Source organism: Elgaria multicarinata, chromosome 1 (assembly GCF_023053635.1).
Source record: "Elgaria multicarinata webbii isolate HBS135686 ecotype San Diego chromosome 1, rElgMul1.1.pri, whole genome shotgun sequence".
In the NCBI taxonomy this organism is placed as follows: domain Eukaryota; kingdom Metazoa; phylum Chordata; class Lepidosauria; order Squamata; family Anguidae; genus Elgaria; species Elgaria multicarinata.
Window position 1 is genome coordinate 36,219,146 of NC_086171.1, and position 22,764 is coordinate 36,241,909.

General features: G+C 39.4%; 1 protein-coding gene across 2 annotated transcripts in view; it reads right to left on the reverse strand.

The window, feature by feature from the left end:
* RBM33 (RNA binding motif protein 33) overlaps positions 1-22,764 on the reverse strand; it is a 105,513-nt gene that overhangs the window by 70,940 nt on the left and 11,809 nt on the right. For both annotated transcript variants that reach the window (XM_063125989.1, XM_063125998.1), the window contains exons 3-7: positions 21,619-21,667; positions 17,698-17,774; positions 16,147-16,456; positions 14,609-14,728; positions 8,520-8,691 (exon numbers count right to left, since the gene is read on the reverse strand). In XM_063125989.1, the coding sequence (XP_062982059.1) occupies positions 8,520-8,691; positions 14,609-14,728; positions 16,147-16,456; positions 17,698-17,774; positions 21,619-21,667 (728 nt within the window). The remainder of the gene's footprint in view (positions 1-8,519; positions 8,692-14,608; positions 14,729-16,146; positions 16,457-17,697; positions 17,775-21,618; positions 21,668-22,764) is intronic.

The window sequence follows — 22,764 nt, forward strand, 5'->3', positions numbered from 1 at the left end:
GGAACTGAACAGCCTCTCCGCCAACTTGATAATATGCCACGTACATTAAGATGCTCCATTAACGTTTAATGCAGTAATTCGATTGTATCCTTTTAATTCGCAAAAGGAAATCCATCGTAACCATTTGGCGAGAATATTTTATTCTTTCAAGAGTAGTTCAGTCACTCCGTTTTTCAAGACAGATTTTCCTCATCCATTTATAACTAAAACAAGCACTATAAAGGGTCTGTGGCATGTCTCCAGGAGAAAAGTTCTACAACTGTGTGGAGAAGCAAATCCTCTGGCAGAAGCCAGGAAAAAGCTTAAACCTGTAACCAGCAATGGACAGTAGAGAACAAAATTATACCGCTTTGGACATAAGAAAATTCTATGGCTGGCATGTATGTTGTAGTACCATTTTTACCTGGATAAACACCTCCATTTTACCACATTTCAAAAAAAAAATACATCAACAATTCAAGCATATGTCCTATAATCACAATAACTGTTTGATTATGTAGCACACAATGGAGTTGCAGTTTAAGTTTCATTTTAAGTTGATATCTAAAGCCATACACACACATATACACTGCAAGTTCTATCTTAGATTTTAAAAAGCATTTCAAAACTCATCTTTTTTCCATAGCTTTTGGAACCCTAGCCTGATTTATTGTTCACAGTGCTTCGATTATTCCCTTATTCTGACTTTGTGTAACCCCTCCGCCTCATATGTTTTAATGTGATTTTAGAGTGTAAGCCTCTGGGCAGGATATTGTTGCTGTTTTATTTGTACATACTGTACAGCACCAGGTACATTGTTGGTGCTATATAAATAAATATTAATAATATTTCAAAGTTGTTATATATGGTTGTCGATTAAAGCAAAATCAGTTCAAGGGTGAACAAGAGTGAGGGCCATCCGGTCTGTTGGACTGAGCAGAAGAGAGGAGGGATTGCTTCTTCCCTTATTTTGGAAATGAGGCTTGTCATCATGTCTACAGGACTAATTGCTTCATGAAAGCTTTTTCTTTACGCAGTAGAACTGGGAAAAGCTGGTATTTACTAACACACTGTCCAAAACTATTTTTATTAGCAAATTGACAACCTTGTTAGGTTATTCTATTACTGATGTCTTTTGTATTTTACAGCCTTGTCAAAGGAAGCACAAAATGGTCTGAAAGGTACTTTAAACTCAGAACTGCTACACCCATGCAAATGAAGGTAGAAAAATGCCCAATTCCAATAGCAAAGGAGGGCAAGCAGGTGAGTGCATGAACATCCATCCACCTGCTATTTACCACCACCTGAACCTCCCCATCAAGCACTTCTCTTCCGGTCAAGCTCAGTTCCAGCTTCAGACCACAGCTGAGAAAACTGCCAGGGGAGACAGACTGCAGGAAGGTCAGCCACAAACAGAAGAGTCAGTGACAACCCCTGCTGCACCATTTTTCTGTCAAATCAGACCCCATCTTCCTGTGACCAGGTTTGCACATAACAATAAATCAGGCTTTAATTAACCATAGTTTATTGAATCATGGCTTGTCATTATATGCAAACCTGGAATTATTGGTTAACTATGGATTCTTAATTATGAGCAACCCATGTTGGCTTGTTAACTGTGGGCCACTTAAACCATAGGTTGTTGGTATGCACAAACCCGGAATCATGGGTTGTTTCTCTAGGATACAGAGGCAGTGAGCATGAGCATTAAAAAACTGAACCTCTTTACATGCCAGTACTGCAGTGCCACAAAAGCATTTGGGATAAAGGAAGGAAGTGGGTGAAGGAAGAGAGAAACGAACAACCCAGGGACAAAGAAAACAAACCATAGTTTGTTCAATTGTCTGCCTGAGTAGGGAAAAAAATGGGTTAGCATTACTTGAGAATCAGGCCTATGTGATTGAGGTGGCTTCATATGCCTCAGGTACATTCAGTTTGGATTTCTTTTCCACCCAATCCCAAAGAACCAAGGGATCTTACAATGCACTCTATTGATCAATTTTTGAAGTAGGATGTTAGTGTATGGATGCTCTGGATACCAAACTAGAGGGAGCACAAGATGGAAGACAGTCCCGTTCTAGTTTGAGATTAGCAGATCTTGAATAAAGCTTCCAAAGGACAATGTACTTGACCCTCAATGCTGATGAGAGGTGCATTTGCCTGCTGCCTTCAAGCCACTTGGAATCTTCAGAAGCAGTCCACAAGTGCTAGCTCACATCTGCTAGGGAAGGAGAACAATGACTTCCAGGATGAAGTGAAATTAAGCCCTCTCTTTGCCTCTGAAGAAACTGGAAGGGTGGGGGACTGGTGTTGAAGGAAGCTATCTTGAGCTCAATCTCAATCCATCTTTTTGTCAAGGGGGGAGGATTGTTTTTTGAAAGACAATTACCTTCCACCAGCAATTGCTTATTCCCACTTGTCTCAGATTATCATTAACTCATCTTAGACTAAAATAAACACTTTTGCCAGGGGTGTCCATTTACTAAAGTATTTAGGTCCAGTTTCTCCTATATATCAGGGAGCTCACAACCCTGAAAACAGGTACCTGAAAAATCTATAAGGCATCTGAACACAGCATATTTTCAGACATCTTTGCCTAAAAGTCCTCCCAAATGCCCTCCGAAATATTCTCCGAAAAAAATCTTCTGGGAGGCTGTGATGTTTTGCTGTTTAATGCCTGTTTTGTAATTTATTTGTACTGTTTTGATAATGTTTGCAGTTTAAAGATGTATTTGCTGTGTGTACTGCTGGAACAAGGTTGTTACATAGTTAATTCTAGTGGGAGGGGGAGACAGTGACCAGGATGAGTGAGAGAATACTGATTGGCTGGTGGTTCAAAGGTTAGGATTGGCGGTTAGCAGGGAGTGGGAGGAGTTAACAGAGAAGCAGTTAGTGAGAAGTGTGTGAAGAGTGAGAGAAGAGTTTTGGGTCTGTCAGAGAGAGGGTCTAGATTTAGTGCAGGAACGTGTTTTATTATTTTGGGGGGCAGAGTGAAGAGAGGAGAGATAGTGTAGTCCAGAGGGTAGAGTAGGCAGGATTGTACATGGAACTGTACTGAAATAAATAAGCTTGAACCTGATGAAACCATTATGCTCTTTAACTGCATAACCTTACTTGCTGTTAATAAATATTCATTTTGTTTCACACTGGAGTGTTTTGTGAGGTACCTGAGGTAAGGTACAGGATGGGAAAAGTGCGAGTATAGGGTGTTCACAGAGACGGCGAGTAGCACTCTGATGCCAGTTCCATTGCTGGGATCCTTTGATTTATAGGGAAGAATAGAGGAGGACCAGAGGGGACAGCATCACAAAGGCTATTTTGGAACTCTGGAAGCATCACTGAAAAGTCCCTGATTCATGCAGAAGCCAACTTTACTTCCTGCTCCATGATGGGAACATAAAGCAGACCATCTGATGAAGATCTTAACTTTGGGTGGGGGAGTGGGGTGGCATATGGGGAAAGTTCTCAGACAAACACAGTTTTAAACCTAGTTCTTTTCAATTTCAAATCCAAATACTTTGTTTTCTGAAAAGGGAAGAGCTCTGTACCTAACATGAAGTCCATTCTCTCAATAAATAGTTGAATTGCTAAGTGATCCTTGTACCGCCACAGAAGCAAAACAAAAGGCTTGGTTCTCAAGAGTGATGTGTGACCCACTGTGCATGTATGGGTGCTTTTCATTCCCCTTCCTACTTCAGGGTGCACATGCTCCCCAAAATTGCCCTGAAGATCAGGGGACACCGCATAGTAGCATTACACAAGGTGCTTGTGCAACCACTGGAAAGGCGTGGAGATGTAAATCGTTAGGACCTTCCTTCCCTCTAATGCACATGTCTCTTTGGATCCTGGTCCCTATAAAAGCCCGAATTTATATTCATGCAATATTATCTACCTTCCTTAAAAAAAATCTCTTCCATGCCAAAAGATTTCACTTTTCATTTGCAAAAGCAGCATTTAGAGATGCCTCTGCTCCATTCATGAGGAAAAATGTTTAACATATTTTTGCCAGCACAGACCCAATCTTGACTGCAGAATTCTTTCACACACAGCTAATGCAGTGAATCAGCAATTATTTTTCTAGTGCCTCCAAGTGTCAAGATTAATTTTGCTACCCTTGGTAATAAAATGGTTTCAAACGACATCTTTAATCAGCAAGTAAGAATGCTTCCCTCCAATAGAGACAAGCTGTCAACGAAAGGTCACCCAAAAGTGACAGGATGGAAATTACGTTTGTAATTTCAACTGAAATATTAATTTCTCTTTTAAGTGTTTTCTCAACTTACGTCTAGATTTTAAAATAAAGAAACGTAGCTATACAACCAAGTTCCATTTCTATACCCATAATTCCTATTAAGAGCAATCAATCCTGAAAGAAAGTAATATTTATTATGCCAGTTCTACTACATTTTTTACTCCTATTAGGTCGATTCCTAATAGACATCAATTATTGCAGATCTCTTAACAGCTCCAGTTCTGTGACAATGGCTTATCACAGAAAAACTTAGCCGTAAGCTACAAAATTAACTGCAAGACTTGCACAAAATACCTCATTTGAATTTTTTTTGTGAACTCCTAATCAGATACATTTTTTTGTTTTTATTGGCTATCATATTTTCATACCCTAATTTACTTAATACATATTTCTCAGAATTCTCATAACTACTTTTCAGATTAGAGGCCATAAACTGAAAGAAAGGGTTTTTTTTGCATGCTGGGGATGTTTCTAAGCACAACAGATTTCTACTGGTAGAATTAGGAAGAATTGCCTTAAGCTAAACTTCTCCAGCTGATCTCTGCCTGGACAGCAGCTGCCCAAATGTTCCATTACAGCAGGAATGAACAACTAGTAGCCCTCCAGATGTTTGGGCCTACAAGTCCCAAACAGCATGGTCAATGGTGAGGGACTATGAGAGATACAGACAAAAACACCTGGAGGGACACAAGTTGCCCATCTCTGAATTATAAAGTAAAAATCTTTTTCAATCTACCTTCTTGGCTTTTCAATGTGCTGGTTTAAAACTATCAGCCTAAATGTCTTAAGGGCTGTCATTCCTAAAATATCTTGGAGGACAACTCCCAGCATCCCCAAACAGGAAGGCCATCAGGAAAGCTGGCTGGGGATGATAGGATCTGTAATCCAATACATCTGGCCTGCACCAGGTTAGGATAGGCTGGCTTAGGCCCTCGGTACCCAAAATTCTAACTTCTCCTGCATGTGTTTATACTATGCTCTCTGTTGAACAGCTACCATGCTAGGCTGAAGACTAGGAAGACCAACCACATTTCATTACTTAATACATGGGGAGGAAAATTGCACAACAGACATTAGACCAAAAGCTGGACAGATTACTTAATAAATTAAGACTGGGTTATTACAGGCAACTTGGTGGTTCAGATTCCTAAAAATAAGAACTTATTTAGCTCAGTCGAAAACTGGTGCCTACAATTGTAATGCTAGCACCGATTCAGCAAATTTCTGAAAAGTGTTTCAAGCCCTTTCTATAAGATACCAGATGCTTCCAAGCTAAGGTCCCCTAATTAGGCTCTTCTGCATATTTCCTTTCTTCAGAAGCCTACTATTTTTATCTCATCTTGAATGTGTTTGGTGCAAAGGTAGGATACAAATACTCAAAAATAAATAAAAAGCAATGACTTAGCTGGGAACCACAAAGCAGAGCAGGCCCTAAAAACATAAGAATTGATTTACTGGATAAAACAAGTGGCAATAAGATCCAACTGACGGTGGGCTCCCAGAGTGGATATACATAGAGATGTAGGATACAATTTCCTACAGAAATAATAAGTGCGTGAAGAATGTGTCTCATAACCTTTCCTTGTCAACAAACAAGAAGGTGCTGTTGGGATACGCCTGTAATATTTACATTACAGACTACTTCTATGATTCCTCAAAGCAATTTGTAACATGAGATGTGTTGACCTGCAAGTTGCCCACTCCTGAATTAGGGCTTTAAAGATCTGAATCAACACCTTAGGCTGGGTCTGAGAAATTTGTTATCTAATGTAGGTGTAATACAACTCAAGCCCAACATTCTGTACCAGCCAAAGTCTCTGGAACATCTTCAACTACATGCCCATGTAGTGTGTGCTACAACAATCTCATGAGGTCACTAAAGCAAGAATGAAAGCAACTAAGTCTGCTTCTTCCAGCAACAGACACATCAGGCAAAACAATCAGAGTTAGTGAAAGCCACACCACAGCTGCTGCTTGGAAACCCAAGGTGTGTCTAATAGTACCTGAAACCGGCCTGTTAATGGAGAATACAAGAGCAGTAAAGATGGGAGGGGGAGAGGTAAGTCCCCAATAAGCCAGTCCATCTGCCCTCATCCCCATGCTTACATCTTTTTTTGTTTAGACCGAGGCAAAGTTTATGGACCCTCAACTGACTAACTGAATCTCAGACGCAGGGTTTAGGGAAAGCACATAGATTTGATTAAGAGCAATAGGTGTCTCCCTCCATCCCACATCATATAATAGGTACATTGCAAACAAGACAACGCAGGCAAATTCTCATATTATTCTTAAGTGTGTGCTTTTCAAAACAGAAACACACCAGAGAATTGTAGTTCGCGGAGCTGCTAGAGTCAAAGTGTAAAACTGTAGAGCTCCTCCCAGAGGCTTGTCCATTCACAAGTCTCCAAATCAATCCACGTCTTGAGATGCATAAGTTATTCTCATATGAGACTTCAGACAGTGATTTGCCTCATGAGGGTACACTCATGCCCGTAATATGGGAGAGGAAATGCACCCCTGAGGTTGTTGCAGCCAGGGATATACCAGCTTACACCAGCAAAGTCTGTGTGCAAACTACAACATGTCTTCATATTGATCCTAAAGCTGAGAACATTTCAAAAGGAGACTTGTTTGCATGTACTTTCTTGAGATGACACACTGGGACTTAAATAATTCATTAGTAATCCTGCCAATTCTATCTCACTATGATGACAGCATGAATCTGAGATTTCTTTCAGGTACCACCTTTAATCAGCCAATTCTTCCAGAAAAGGGGGGTAGGGGACCCACTCTCCTGCTGAGCAGACACTATGTGTCACCCTAAAAGATAACACATTTGTTCCTAAATTAGGAATGACAAGACACATCTACATATAACCAGAGTGTATTCTTTTACTTATGTAAAACTGAAACCAAGACTTACAGCTTATGAGGCCGACATGACTTTTCCCACCCATCTTTACATCTTTTCCTTTGAATAATTTCCCAACCTGGATATAGTAAAGGTCTCAGTCATAAAGCCAACATTATGAGGAATCAATCATCCAATCAATACCAAGTGAACAATAATATTTCCCAGACTGCAGCACTATTTCCTATTATTTTTTTTAAAAAAAATTAGGACATCCTCCCTTGTACCCAGGGAAGCTTATTAAATAAAGTAATTAACATATCAACATAAAAGAACCTGTTATTAACAATACTAAAATACAATGACCCTATTCAGACAATATGCTAAGCTACAGTGGGGTTAAGCACTTTGAACTAAATATTAGGGCTTAGCGTGTCATGTGAACCATTCCTAACCATGATGGCTATATAACCATGGTTTAAACACACTCACTACCCATTTGGTGCAAAAGGGTCAGCGGCCTAACCATGGCTTAGTGTGTTGTAGGAACAGGCCCAATATCACTGATCGTCAATCTAAAAACAATACTCATTAAACTGTAAATAACTGCAGTTAAAACCTTTGAACTTGGAAAGAAAGGCAAGGTGCTCCAGCATTTGTTTTCTTGCATGACTTGCATGGCCATCCAGATGTTTTGGCCCAGAACTTCCATCATGCTTCAGCACTGGCTATTTTGACTACGGCTGATGGGAGTTACAGGCCAAAACATTTGGAGGGTGGCATGTCGCCAACGCCTGGTTTTGAGGAATCTGTTTTAAAAACTTTCTGAATTAATGCAATTATTTTTAAAAACTTCATGAAATCAAAACCTCCTCCTAATTTTTAAAAAGGGAGTGGTGGGGAAGATAACAGAGGAACAATTAACTAAGTAATCGAATTGGGGCAATTAGCATGTGCTTTCAACTAATATCCCACTTTGAATTTCACATTTATACAGAGACTATTTGAACGTAATGCTAAACTATGTTTAGTGCCACATGAGCAAGACTACATGAACACTGGATTTCAAGGTAAGAGGGAGTTTTGGTTAGTTTACAACTGGGAGCACATGTCTAACCTGTTCCTCATGGGCTTGCTGGAGTGAGGATGTGTGCAAGCCTGAGGCTCGTGCAAGCTCGTAAACCAGCATTCAGCATTTTGAGCAAAATGGCCCATTGTGTGTACTGGAAAAGGTAGAACACCAACTGAAGTTGTCAGGGTGAATATTATTGATTAACTGATACTAAAAGCCTGCTAAAGATTAGCTCACCTTGCACTGAACCTCTTTGGTCTGTGTTCTTAATTTTTAGAGTAATATTTAATTACTGTTGTTTTTGTATGTTTTAATTAAAGACACAAACATTCTACCATCCTAACCTTCCCCCCAAACAATCTTACCCAATGTTTCTGGAATGTTTCTTCTTTCTCTTGTTACATCTGATAGTCTAATGATTGTTCCTTCTTTGCGCTCAGTTTTGAAACGTAATCGGCCAGACTCTTCATCATCTTCCTCTTCTTCATCAGATTCTTCTTTGGTTTCTTCTTGAAGCTCCAGATTTTCAATAACTGCCTGTAACTCAGAAGGACATGGGTAAATTACTGGGATGGCTGGTTTTCAATATGCTAGGGTTAAAAGGAAAAGTTTATGTTCTGTTTGGTGGGAAGAGGTTCATGTGTAAGCATCATACGTGTAGCCCACTATTGCATGCCCATTATTTATCCTTTCATCACCAGCTGAAGACCCTTTTTATTCTCTCAGTATTTTAACACTTCATTTTAACTTAAATTTAAATTTTACTGTTCTAACTCTGTATTTTAATCTCATATCAATTTTGCTGCGTGGTTTTATCCTGGTTGTGCTTTTTATACTGTATTTTGTATTTGTGTTTTTAAACTGTTGGTTGTTTTATTATGGTTTTAATTTTTGTGAACTGCCCAGAGAGCTTCAGCTATTGGGCGGTATAAAAATGTAATAAATAAATAAATAAAAATAAATAAATAATGCAAACATCCCCAAATGGTGTCTCTTGAGTGTTGATTTCACCAGTTGTCTTCTAGATAATATTGGGTACACATGAGCCTTACTTACAATTCACAAGTTATTCTAGGGATTTGTATTATATTTTTCCCTTTAGCCACTTTTTCCCCAAACCCATTTACTGAAGGCTACAACAGCTTTTCCCCAACCTGATGCCTCCAGAATTTTTGGACTTCAACTCCCATCAGCCTGAGCCAGCAAGCCAATGGTCAGGAGTCTGAAGAGTTGTACTTGCAAACATCTGGAGAGCACCAGGTTGGGGAGGGCTGTGTTACAACCATTCTGATTGCATTATTAGAATGCGCTGGCATTTCAAGCAAGATATCATGTGACCAGACACAGATGGCTCACCTTCACAGTTCTATTTATTCTATTGTTTACCACCCTGTCAGCTCTTCTTCTCTTATCCCTCCCTGAAGATACATGGAATTAGAAAACCTTGTCCCCTACAAAACAGCAGATCCAACACAGGACTCGGTCTCTAAACCTTTGCTGATCCCCATCCCCACCACCATCTGATTAGAACACTCCTCGACTAGAAAAACAGAATGGGGCAAATGTTTAGCATGAAATGCAAGGGCAGGTACCCACAAATGAACATCCATCATGGCAAACGACTTCACTCTCATCAAGCAGAATGACAGAGGAGGAGGGAAGGGTGGCTCTGCTTATCACAAGGTATCGAAGTGATCAGTACAATGTGACCACAAGGAATGCAATGCTAGGCTATACAAAGTTAGAACATGATGTATATAGGTAGGGAATTCAAACTGATGTTCAAGGTATTACTCGAATATTCTGTACCGTTTGCCAGAATAAAAAAAAGTGGTTAGATCTCAGGACAGGAAAAGAAGATACAAGCTAAAGAGGGTGGGGTGCTCATTATTTTTATAACACCATCCATGCATGTGAAGCTTCACAGTTAATAAGGAAAAAGACTAGTCCATATTCATAAAGAGCTTAAAATTTAAAATACTGAATGGAGAAGATAACAGAGGGAAAGGGAGTAGGAAGAGATTAATGGGAGCAAATGCAATTGCACATATTTAAATTTCATTAAAGATGGGAACGATGATGAGGGGTTAAGCCAAAGGCCCCATGAAAAAGGTGCTTTTGCGGGGGAATTTGTAAGGAGAAAGATGGCACCACATGCATGATCACGGAGTTCTGTGAATCCAAAGGCTTTACTCGTAAGACTGATGGGAATGGTTTTAAAATTGAGGATAAATCCCAAGCAATGGATCTCAAGATATGAGGGGCCAATATCATCTCACTGTGTGTGCAGGAGGCAATGTTTTGACTTCTTCCCATTTCTCGCAGGTAGTGAGTGCAATACAAGACGTTGAGTAAACTCTCCAGGGTAAGCCTCCATTTTCTGGAACTATTTTGGTTGTATTGATTCTCTCTGCAAGGAACATAAAGCGGGGGACGGGGGGGACGGGACATGACCTCAAGCTTGGGCTCCCAATCTGGCCATCCTGGGTTCCCCAGATGGCATGTCCCTTTCCCTGGGCTCCACCGCCTTTTTCTCAAACACCGATCATTTGGATGATGATGATATTTACATTTTTATACCGCCCGCAAAGATTAAAAACATTGAACATTTAAAACCCAATATACTAAATTTAAAACCATAAAAAGCATAAAAACAGGCTACATACCAACTATCCAGGGGTCAGTTAAAAAACTCAACATATGCTGTTAAATGCCTGGGAGAAGAGAAAAGGCTTGACCTGGCGCAGAAAAGATAACAATGTTGGCACCAGGCCAGCCTCGTCAGGGAGATCGTTCCACAATTGGGGGGCCACCACTGGAAAGGCTCTCTCCCATGTTGCCATCTCCGGGCTTCCCTCAGAGTAGGCACTCGGACAAGGACCTTAGATGTTGAGCGTAGTGTACCGTAGGTTCAGGTTTCCCAGCTTTTGTGCAATTTCACCCCCACCCCACCATTCTGAATGAGTGAAATGCCTCTCCAAAGGTTCAGTTACAGGCAGCGAGAGCTTTAAATGACAATATGCTGGTGTTTTTATATTTTGGGCCCTGCCCATCACTGAACTGTGGCCGCTGAGCGCTTCTCCAAGATTGAATCCGACCCTCAAACAAAAATATTTTCCCCATCCATGTCTTAAAGCCTATGTATTTCAGCATCACTATTTGCGCTGCAGTATGTTATTTGCCCCACCTCAGAAGAGGAAAATAATGTGTTACTGCCACATAAACTATTAGGTTGCCATATCTTAACTACACGTGGGGAAGATTAAAGTGTTTGAAAATTCTGTTACATTGTTAATTAACACACCAATGTTTAAGATTTACTGAAGAATGTTAAATCAATACTTCGCTAACTGTGCAATCATATGGACATTTACTTGATTGTAAGTTCCACGGAATTCAATGGGGCTTACTCACTAGCAAACGTGTTTAGGATTGCAGCCCAAGGCGCTTACAGAAATTGAAAAATATTTCCCACTGCTCACTTCCCATGACTTTTAGCTGCATGTAAAAACATGACCAGGCACAGCTAATGATAGATCTGTGAATGAAACACTTGGTGGTTGAAAATTTTTCTGGTGAGAAGGGAGTTATCTTCAGTGTATTAAGGCATGAGATGGTGCTTCCTCCCATAGATTAGATAGTTGGGTGAACCTGGAGATTGATGGAACAATCTAGGTCTTAGATTTATTCTTTTACTAGCAGCAAAAACAGTTGGAATGATAAAAGTTGGTTCCATATTAGTCAGATGCTGTATTCATCTACTATAAACAGTAGATGAATACATGCTGTTCAACATCTACATGAAGCTGTTGAGTGCGGTCATCCAGAGTTTCGGAGTGCGTTGTCATCAGTATGCTGATGACACGCAGCTCTATTTCTCCTTTTCATCTTTATCAGGTGAGGCTGTGGACGCGCTGAACCAGTGCCTGGCCGCGACAATGGCCTGGATGAGGGCTAATAAACTGAAGCTCAATCCAGACAAGACTGAGATGCTGTTAGTGGGTGGTTCTGCTGACCAGATGGAGGGGGTTCAACCAGTTCTGGATGGGGTTGCACTCCCCCTGAAGGAGCAGGTTCATAGCTTGGGGGTTCTCCTAGAACCATCTTTGTCACTTGAGGCTCAGGTGGCCTCGGTGGCACAGAGTGACTTCTATCAGCTTTGGTTGGTGGCCCAGCTGCACCCCTATCTGGACAGGGATAACCTGGCTTCAGTTGTCTACGCCTTGGTAACCACCAAGTCAGATTACTACAATGCACTCTACATGGGGCTGCCTTTGAAGACGATTCGGAAACTGCAGCTTATGCAAAATGCAGTGGCCAGAGTGATAACATGGACCAGAAGGTTCAAACATATAAGACCCACTCTGGCCCGCTTGCATTGGCTGCCTGTATGTTTCCAAGCCCGATTCAAGGTGGTTTTAACCTATAAAGCCTTACACAGCTTGGGACCTCAATACCTGATGGAACGTCCCTCTCGACATGAACCTACCCATATAATGCGCTCAACATCCAAAGTCCTCCTCTGGGTGCTTATTCTGAGTGAAGCCCAGAGGGTGGCAACAAGGGAGAGGACCTTTTCTGTGGTGGCCACCCAATTGTGGAACAATCTCCCTGATGAGGCCTGCCTGGCACCGACATTGTTATCTTTTCGGTGCCAGGTCAAGACTTTTCTCTTCTCCCAGGCATTTAGCAATATGTAATTAGCTTGGGTTTGTTTTTGTATGTTTTTGTGATTTTAATTTTTTGTATATTGTTTTTAGGAGTTTTTATCCTATGTAAACTGTCCAGAGAGCTTCGGCTATGGGGCGATATACAAACATAATAAATAAATATAATAATCCATTAGGAAGACTTGAGTAAGGCAAAAGCTTCAGTACCATAAGTTGGAGTTACATTATCTTCAAGAAAATGTCCAAGCTCTTGCAATTCTATTTTCATCTGTTTACAATGTGCTGTATTTGTGATACAAGAAATGCATCAAAATTGTAACAAAACGTAAACCTGGCTGATGAGCCTTTTTTTAAGGTCATAAAGGGGGGAGGGGGCTGCCTGTCAAATCATCTAGCTAAAGCTTCAACTTCCTAGTTTAAAAGAAACTGAGAACTAGGATGAAGAACCTTAAATCCAAAAGAATAATATAATCCCCTGCCTCAAACGTTGGCAGTGAAAGCTAAGAGTGGCATCTAGTCTCTTGCAGAAGAGGAAAGGAAAATAAATGCGTCAGAAAAAATGAACTTATTGCTCAGTTGATAATTGGTCTTCTCATGGACGGCTGCCCAAAGTCACTCTGAATTTCTTGTCTCTAGCTCTTGCCAAGATGTCTGTTTATCCAAAGGTCTTGAAGTGTCAAATGTCAAAATACTTGTGGTATACTGCATTTTTATTAAACTTTGGCCTTGCTTAAGAGGTCAACCCACTTGCTTGTGTGGCTCTTCCAACTTTGAGGATAAAATGGAGCAAGGACAACTCCATATAAAACTGGTTTACTGAACTCTTGCCACTCAAACACAACTGAGGTATTACCCACAGGTTAGAAATTAACTCTATTTACAAGCAGAAGATCAATGATTTCTGCTTGGTGTAGATGATTCATTCCAAAATTCTGAGCAGAATAACATGAATTTACAACTGCACATAAATGGCCATAGAGAGGGATGAAGCTAGAGAGATGAGTTAATTCCATCAGAAGAGGAAATTTAAAGTAAGGAAAGGATTTTAAATCGCTATGCACATTGATACACAAGTAAAACATCAGCCATGCACAGCCCAATTTGCTAAGCAGTTTTTGGGTCAAGGACAGTAGATACTAGTTTAGATCTCAGAGCCACTTTAGATGTTAAGAGAACATGTGCTGGACTCCCATCACTGCTAGCCAGCACTGAGGGCAACAAGCTGCAGAAGGCTGGCCTAAGCAACTCAAAACTTCCTGACCCGTGGTCACAAATTCATACCACAGCTACTCCCCACCACCCTAAATATAACATTAACATACACACAGGATTAAGAAAACTAATGCATGAGAAGGAAGGGTAGGGCTGTTCCTGGGGGCTGGCCAATGTCTGGAGTGGGCCTTGTAGAAATACAAGTGGCAGGGAGGTCGGCCAGGAAGGAGAAAGAGCGGGAGTAGTAGTGAAGCAGCTGAGATAAGAGTAACAGGAGTGCTGGTTACATGTCCTGAGGCTCTCTGTGATCATGGCAACTGCTGTTTGCAGCACTTAGGCTCAGGAATTTTGACCATCCTGATAAATAGGCTGCACATCTCTCTGACAAAGAATGTGGTTTAGAAGGCAAGGCTAACACAGGATGATAGAATAGCTTCTCTCAGTGCATCTTCGTATCTTCGTAGATATAAATATCAACACAAGGACTGCAAAGGCCGAATGCAAAGCAGAAGACAATCCCTAAAACATTTTAAATTCTTTGCTGTGAGCAATATTTCAGTTCTCATAAGTACCTCTTCTGACTCATTTGGAGGTGTCTGGGTGTCAACAACCTCTTCCAGTTCTTCTTCAGCTACATATTCTTGCTGTTCGATTACTTGCTGCTCAGTGTATGATTGCATATATTCTTCATCCTGAAATAATTGCATAAGGAAAAACTTATTTCGCTACCCCTGCTACTGCTTATGCATTTATAAGCAGTACCTGTGCAATATTAACAACCTTTTAACCACAACTGACAGATTGGAAGGAGGCCACAGAATTTCACAATCCTACCAATACCACCACCACACACATGAATTCCACCTGCAACTTCCTAATTCTAATTCTTAGACGCATGTGACTAATGTCAGAATCATAACCAGGAATTAAAGCTGGCTAGCAAGTTGTAGTTAAGAGGAAACCTGGCTAATATTAACCAAAACACCCACTTAAAACTTAGCTGTGATTAAGGCCAACTAAGGAAGAGAACTGGGAAGATACACATGATCTTTAAGATGCATGTGCATGTTTAAGGGATTCAGAACATTTATGCCTGCACTAACCCCAAATCAGCAAGTTTCAAGCTCTATTCAGAAACAACAAATCTAATGATTTTCACACATTAAAACAGGTTTACCATAACTGTTGTAGTTATGAAAAACATAAGCTACATCAACTACAATTCACATCAATTATTAAGATAGTATCATCTGATCAGTTCAAGACAGTTCAAGCATCACTATAAATGTTTTTCCCCACTGTTGTTTTTTTTACCTTCAATATCATGACATGCGTATATAAGAGCAAACTCCCATTATCACCTTGTATGAAACAAATGTTTTGTGACATTTTAGTTCATCTTAATAAAGATTTTGTCCTACTGCAGATTTTGGAAGAATGTACTAGGTGCTTTAGAAGAAATAAAGCAAAATGAAACTACCAATAAATATGTTGACACTCCCTAGTTTTCCCCTCTTAAATATTTTGGACAAATGTTAAGAAATTTTCACTTCAAGTCTGGGCACCATCTTCAGAAAATGAAACAAATTATGCATATGACATTTTCTGAAGTAACCTCCAATCTCTTTATTCAGGTTTAGACAGTTCTCTGTTACAAAAAAAAAAGAGGGGGTGGAAATGATTGAGCAGGACATCAATCACTTTGGAATATTAGCACCTTAAAGATGTCTTTAGCAGGTCAATAATCTTTTCACCTTCGAAGGACTTTATCAGATCTTGTCTAAAGCCTGGATAAAAGCTTTTGCATTAAGTACTTCTAACAATTGGCGCTGTGTCTCCACCACACAAAGCTGTTTTCTTCCTTAAGGATACAATCCTCAAGGTCATGATTCTCAACTGCCTTCCAGAATGACAAAGGAGCATTACCTACAGCCAAACAAGCTGTCAACACAAACTTTGTCACAGCCTAGATAAAGAAACTGGCAGACAGTGATAATAGGTCTAATTTCCCCCCCATCCCTAGGGAAGTAAACAGATTTCAAATCAGTCTAAAAACCTAGGCATGTGAAGCAATGTTATCTCAGAAAAATACAATAGAGGAAAAACTCACTGGAAATTCATCTAGAGGTTCATTGATTTCGAGTTCTAACACTTCATCATTATAAATCTCTTCTTCTCCCTGATCGTCCCCATATTCTATTTGGTCTTCTGTCAGCTCAGTCTCTTGGCCTTCATACTGTCCTTCTGCATACTCCTCAGCATACCCTTCAGGCCCTTCTGATTTCTCATATCCCAAGTCATCTTCCCCTTGTTCATACTCGGAGTTTTGCTCCATAGATGGATCATTAGCTGTCTCTGAGAGCTCAAAAGATGTAACCATACCAGATGTAGCATTAAGACCAACGGTGACATCCTGAGTACTATGGTAGAACAAAAATGGAAAAAAATCAAAATTAAAAATCAGTATATTAACCACAATCAGAGAACACAGTGTGGGTGGGTGGATTTTGTACAGGATGCACACAGAACACAGTCTCTACATTAACTGGCAAGAACTTGAATCCTTGCCACAAACTCATAATATGCATACTTATACCACAGCTTATCACCAGCTGCAGGCTATTTGACCAGAGGGATCAAACCAACCAGATGGTCTAGTAGGTTAGGCTGGCAAGAAGTACAGAGTAACCAAGCAAGCTGCATTCAATTTTAATTCTCAGACCAACAAATACATAGCATGAGAACTTTATCTGTTTTTCATGATCGCAACACTACTGATCATTCTGATCATCATTAATTGTGCCAGGCATCCATTACTTTGGATTTTCATTTACTTTTATTTCTTGTAATTAAATAATGCTTTTATAAGTGTTGTGCTTGAATGGACTTCAAACTGAAATGTACATCTAGTACTTGTAAGCACACACATCTCTAATTTTAAATGGGTCTTCAAAATATCTTATCTATAATGTGGGATTCCAGCATGACCTAGCCAACAAATTTTGCAATATAAGTCAATTCAAGCAGCCAACTAGAGAACATACTTGGGACTTTAGTGTCCTTCTTGCATAATATTTTCCAAATTTACTTATTTATTTATTTATTAAATTTTTATACTGCCCAACAGTCGAAGCTATTACAAATGCAGTAATAACTCTCCAGTTTTCATGGATAACAATGAACACAGTTTTATAAATACTTAGATTTTAAACAATACCCTTCTTAAAAAATCTGCTGCCTGATTAATTAGTAGCATCTTTTCAGTAGATTAAAGTTTTGCTTATTTTTTAACCAGTTATGCATTTTAGGAGCCATTAAAACGATGACTCCAGAGGAATTCCAACACAGAAGCCAAGTTTTAAAATGGGCCTATCACAGCACTGCAGAATGCATCTGAGAAACCAGACTTTACCCTACAGCTATTTTCTGCTTACTTTATAAAACTCAGCCAAAAAATGATTTTGTATTCATACTCTTCCACAGAAGTAGAGGCTTATTTTCATGAATCAGGTGTCACACTAACACACACATGCACATACAGATCCTTCATGCAGAGTCAAAACACATTATGTTTGCTGCTCTAGCATTCCAATAAAAGCCACTAAAGAGACTAATTTAGAAAACCAGTTACATTACTTGGCTTATATAGTAAGACACAAACCTGAAGTGTTGATCCTCTTCATTGTCACTCTGTAGGAGATCATCATTCAGTTCTTCATCTGACATATCTGACTGAGTCTAAATTTTAAATTAAAAAAAATGCCCTTGAGATAACCCAATACATAATGTTTAAGACAGCAGCAATGAACTTTTACAAGGTATGGTCAATATGTTGCAGAAAATGAATAGCACTATCTGCCAGGGTGGATAAAATCAATTATTTTTTTTAAAAAAATCAGATTTTTTAAATTTAAATCAGATTTTTTTAATAAAATGCTTCTTGAGGAAAAATCTATCTAAAAATAGTTTTCTATTTAAGATACATTATAGTCCAAAGGTTATTCATCATGAAATAAGGATTAGTTTTTAATTTGGGCAGTATAAAAATGTAATAAATAAATCAAAATATGTAGCATGAGGCTGTTTACATTTTTTGGTAAATGAATTCCATTAATCCATTCACAATGTCATGCTCTTCCAGAGGTTTCTGTAAGATCATTTTTCTCCTTCTAATAAAGTACAGCAGAAAAGTTGTCCAAATATGAATGATTAACCTATTAAACTAGAGATAGTTCACCTCACAATAATTTCATAATTATCTATCTATGATGTGTTTCTAATAGAATATCCAAATCAGTATGTTTTGATATAACTGTAAAACTAATCTGAAAAGTTGCTATTCTAAAAATGAAAGCTTCATCTGGTTGTAAATATTAAGATTATACCAGCAAGAATGAGTCTTTGGTAACTGAGTTGTGTAAAATACAGTGAGGAAGAGTGCACTTTTTGGGGAGAGGGGGAAGTCACATGATTAAATCGAGTCTTTCTGAGTAGTGATTTAAATTGTGATTTAAATCAAATCCACCTTGGTATCTGCTGGTTTCTTCACACTATTTATGGTGACCATATGGAATGGAGGACAAGGCTCCTGTATCTTTAATAGCTGCACAGAAAAAGGGATTTCAGCTGGTGTCACTTGTGTGCATACAGCACCTGGTGAAATTCCCTCTTCATCACAACTGTTAAAGCTGCAGGGCAGGACTCCTGCAGCTTTCACTTTTGTGATGAAGAGGGGATTTCACCAGGTGCTGCATGCATACAAAACACACCTGCTGAAATTCCCTTTTCTATACAACTGTTAAAGATACAGGAGCCCTGTCCTCCTTTTCATATGTTCACCCTACACTATCTCTCAGCTTCACAACAACCTTCCGAGATAGGTTAAAACAACAGGAAAGTCATGTATGCGGTCTTGAGCTCCTTGGGAGTAAGGGCAGTATAAATAAGGCAGTTAGAAAGCTATGTCATTGAGGTCCTTGGAATCAGAGTTTTCATTTGAAGAATGCGTAGTCCAGACAACAACTACCTTTACTGTTCTCCCTGGCATGAATCTGAGTAGAAATATTTAAAGAAAAGCAGGATGGAAATAAACAACAAATGTCCACCTAAAGGGCAAATAAAATAATCCTGTTTTTACATGAATACATCTAAGAATTTTTACATTGATCTCAAAACCCTGATACGGGTTAGCAGTACCAAAGCTTGTGGAAAAAACAATTGGCTAGAACATTCAGCTGGCAAGACAGACATGTTATACTGCCAGAAACTGTCCTATGAACACTGAATGCCAAACACTGTCTGGAAAAGAAAAGCCAACCGTTAAGTCTGAACTTACAGCAAAAGTCACCTCATGACAACATAATACATGTCAGAATGTTTAAATATAAGAGCGAGGGACAAATGGGGGGGGGGTTGGCTGACGGATGAAACACTTAAAATCTAAGAAATGGTATGTGTTTTCAGTTCTATCTTATTCAACAACTTCATTCTAGAGACTGCTGCTCAGAGGGAAAGCAAATGAGAAAGATCTAGAGAGACAGAAAGTGTGAGAAAATTGGAAGGAGTTCAGAGAACAGCAATGAAATTGCTAAGGGTTGGAGCATCTCTTATGCTGCTCTGAACTCTTTCCAAATTGTTAATTGTGTTGTCAACATTTGTTTCTATCCAACAGAAAGCAGGTCAAGTCACACACAGACAAAATCCAGATTGGTATGATTTGTGTACCAGATAACAGAACTAGTGTAAATTCACCCAAAGAGGATGTTTTTAAAAGGAGGCAAATGTTTTTGTTTTGTTTTGCTTTTTAAATAAGAAATGGCATGAGTGTTAACTGGAATTCGACTAACAAAAACTAACAGGAAGGGAGACAATGAATCATTTTGTTGGCTAGCACTTAAGGAAAATGGAAGGCCACTATTTGCTATGTTTAAAAAGCAATGCAAACAAAGACCACCACATACAACAAGTTTTCGTATACAAACTATGGATGTACTAGACATTTAGCATGATTTGTGCCAAAAAGCATACATAATTATTTTGAAGCAGGCAAGCTGCAAGAAAACTAGTTGACATTGGTTCACCCACTCCATCCCACCTGATTCTGCCTTTGTTACCCCAGTGCCTGCAAAAGCTCACTAAAATATATATTAAAACCAAAAACTCAAAATCACTAAGTGTTTACGCTAATTCGTTTTCATCAAGGTCGGTGACAGTTGCAGCAACACAGTAGCCTGGTTTGGTCATACATTCCAGTTTCATCAATCAAAGTTTATGAAAGGAGCAACTATCGCCAGCACCATATACTCCCCGCCCTCTTTACCCAGGCTTCGAAGTAGAGACGCTAAGCAATTCCTAGCATATCCTGGTTAGTTAACTGCCATTAAACCAGATTTCCCCATTTCAGGGCAATCCACGGGTCTCCACACTGAAGCTGGCACAACAAAGGGACAAAAGGAAGGGGAAGGAGTGTGTGGCCTTGACACTCAGCTTCATAAAACAATGTTTAGCATGAACCAGGACATAAAACTAGTAGATTGGCAGCTTGGGGGTGGGTGGGGCATTTTTTGCTGGACTCAGAAGCACATTTGACCTGGCGAGCAGAAGTGTGGAATCTTGTTTATACTAGACACTTCCATTTTCTTGTTTGATCTGCTATTTTGTAACCTAGACTATATATGTCTGATAAAGCTTGAGCAGAATTAGCTACTGAATGTAATTCAGTATTAAACATATGATTATACAGGCCTCATCTGAAAGAAAGGCATTCGAGTTTAGCACCAGGTAGGCCAGAGAGCTACATCAAGGATAAATGTGTATATTTTTGCACTAAAAGAAAATAATGTTCTCCGAAGTAAACACCAATCCCATATCAAGAGATGAATCCAGTATCCTGAAGAAAATTATGTTAATTTGCTTATTTTAACTAAACCAACCAAGGGGATGGGCAAAAACCTATATAGAGACTAAAAGCTTTCCCACCTGCTAACCTCTGGAAAACCACCTCAGCCTTCCTCCAAATTCTTTCATTTTACAAAGTACTACTACCAACATGCTTTCAAGCCCTTTTCTTTGCCATAAGAACTTCAACCTTGCTTTTAAAACAAATCAAAACTGAAAACTGCACTGCTCATTCCGGTACCCCTAACACCAGATTTTTTGCACTTGCCTGGCAAGATTAGGGTGCTGGAAATAAAGGGTTCTGCTCAATACTTACTCAGGATGATGGTGCAAAACAAGGCAATTTATTCTTGTTTAACAAACTATAAGCAGCCTCTACATTTGTTACAGGTCTTCTTGGCAGTACCCCCATATATATTTTTGTTCACGAGTACTCCCAGAATTTTGTTTTTTTTAAAAAAAAATCAGTAGAGACTGCCAATCATTCTACACATGAAAGAAATAGCGCTGACTGAGGGCTTAAGCTTTGTGGGTTTTTTTCCAAATATGAAGGAAAACGCAAGCAGATTATTGTTAGAGGTACACCACTGCACTATAGATACACAGAAAACCATTGGCACTGAACAAATTAAATGTATATTTCTACTTTATAAATTATGCATATACTTTAAACACGTTTATTTACCTTTTTGCCAGTCAGCAAATCTTCTCCAAGCAAGTCGTCATCTAATTCACTGGAAGAAGAAGAAATACAGAGTTTTCAGATCTTCAGAAGGAGTGACAGATGTACAGCTCTTCCTATGCCCGCTATTCCTCCTAGTTTATACCCAGAACAATGCTGAGGATCTCAATAGCAATTGCAATGAAGACCAACACGACAGTGACCTCATATTTCAGACAGAAATCCCAGCTTCTATCTATTTTTATTGAAGAGAGCTAAAGGGCAGAGGCAAAGAGTTGCAAAATGTGAACGTAAGCTTTCACATATTGACTCTAGGTCAATGCATGGTTCTCACTTTACTACCACCATGTTTAGTTCTGAATCCTGCTGATTGTTTTTGCCCACTGATTTCTTGTGGTACTGAAAGACAGTTAGTTAAATAAATCAAATCCAGAAAGCATCTCGATGTTCATCTAATTTTAAAGAAAGATTAGCAGTCTCAAAACCGAAGTTGCTGTTTGCTTTAACTCCTTACAAGATAAGCTACTTACTACCACATAAATCTCTTAGAGCAAGAGGTAGGAAACTTGTTCAGCAGAAAGATTGTTGCACACATACCATGAGCTAAAGGAAAGCTGCTAATCTGCATGTAATATAATTTGCAGGGAAGTCTGCATGAACACTGGGGATGGCTGCAGGGATGATCACCTACACACTTCAGCTCCAAACGTGGAGCTGGGGGAAAGAGAGAGGAGTTGTTTTTCCAGACATCTACAGCCTAACACCAAAATTGCAATCTCAACCACCCTGCAGTTTGAAGCAGTAGGTGCAAGGAAGGATTTTCCCCATAGTTGTGCTATACTTTTAACTGTAGTGCAACACTCGGGATAAGTTTCTCCTGAGCCACAAGCTGGAGAGGAAGTCTGGACACCCTGTAACTCGCAGCAAGCATTCCGAGTGGAATTGTGAATCCGTGAACGTAATATAAAAATAACTTATCACAGGTTAGCCAACATTACTAACCACTAACAAAGAATTGCCAAATTGTGCAGAAGGGTAATTCCAGGTGGTTTTAAGAAAACAGCCCTCAAGACCCTTTTAAGGCATAGACTATAACTAGTTTTCCACAGAGATATCATTTTCTTATGAGCAGAAATAATGAGTTGGTTT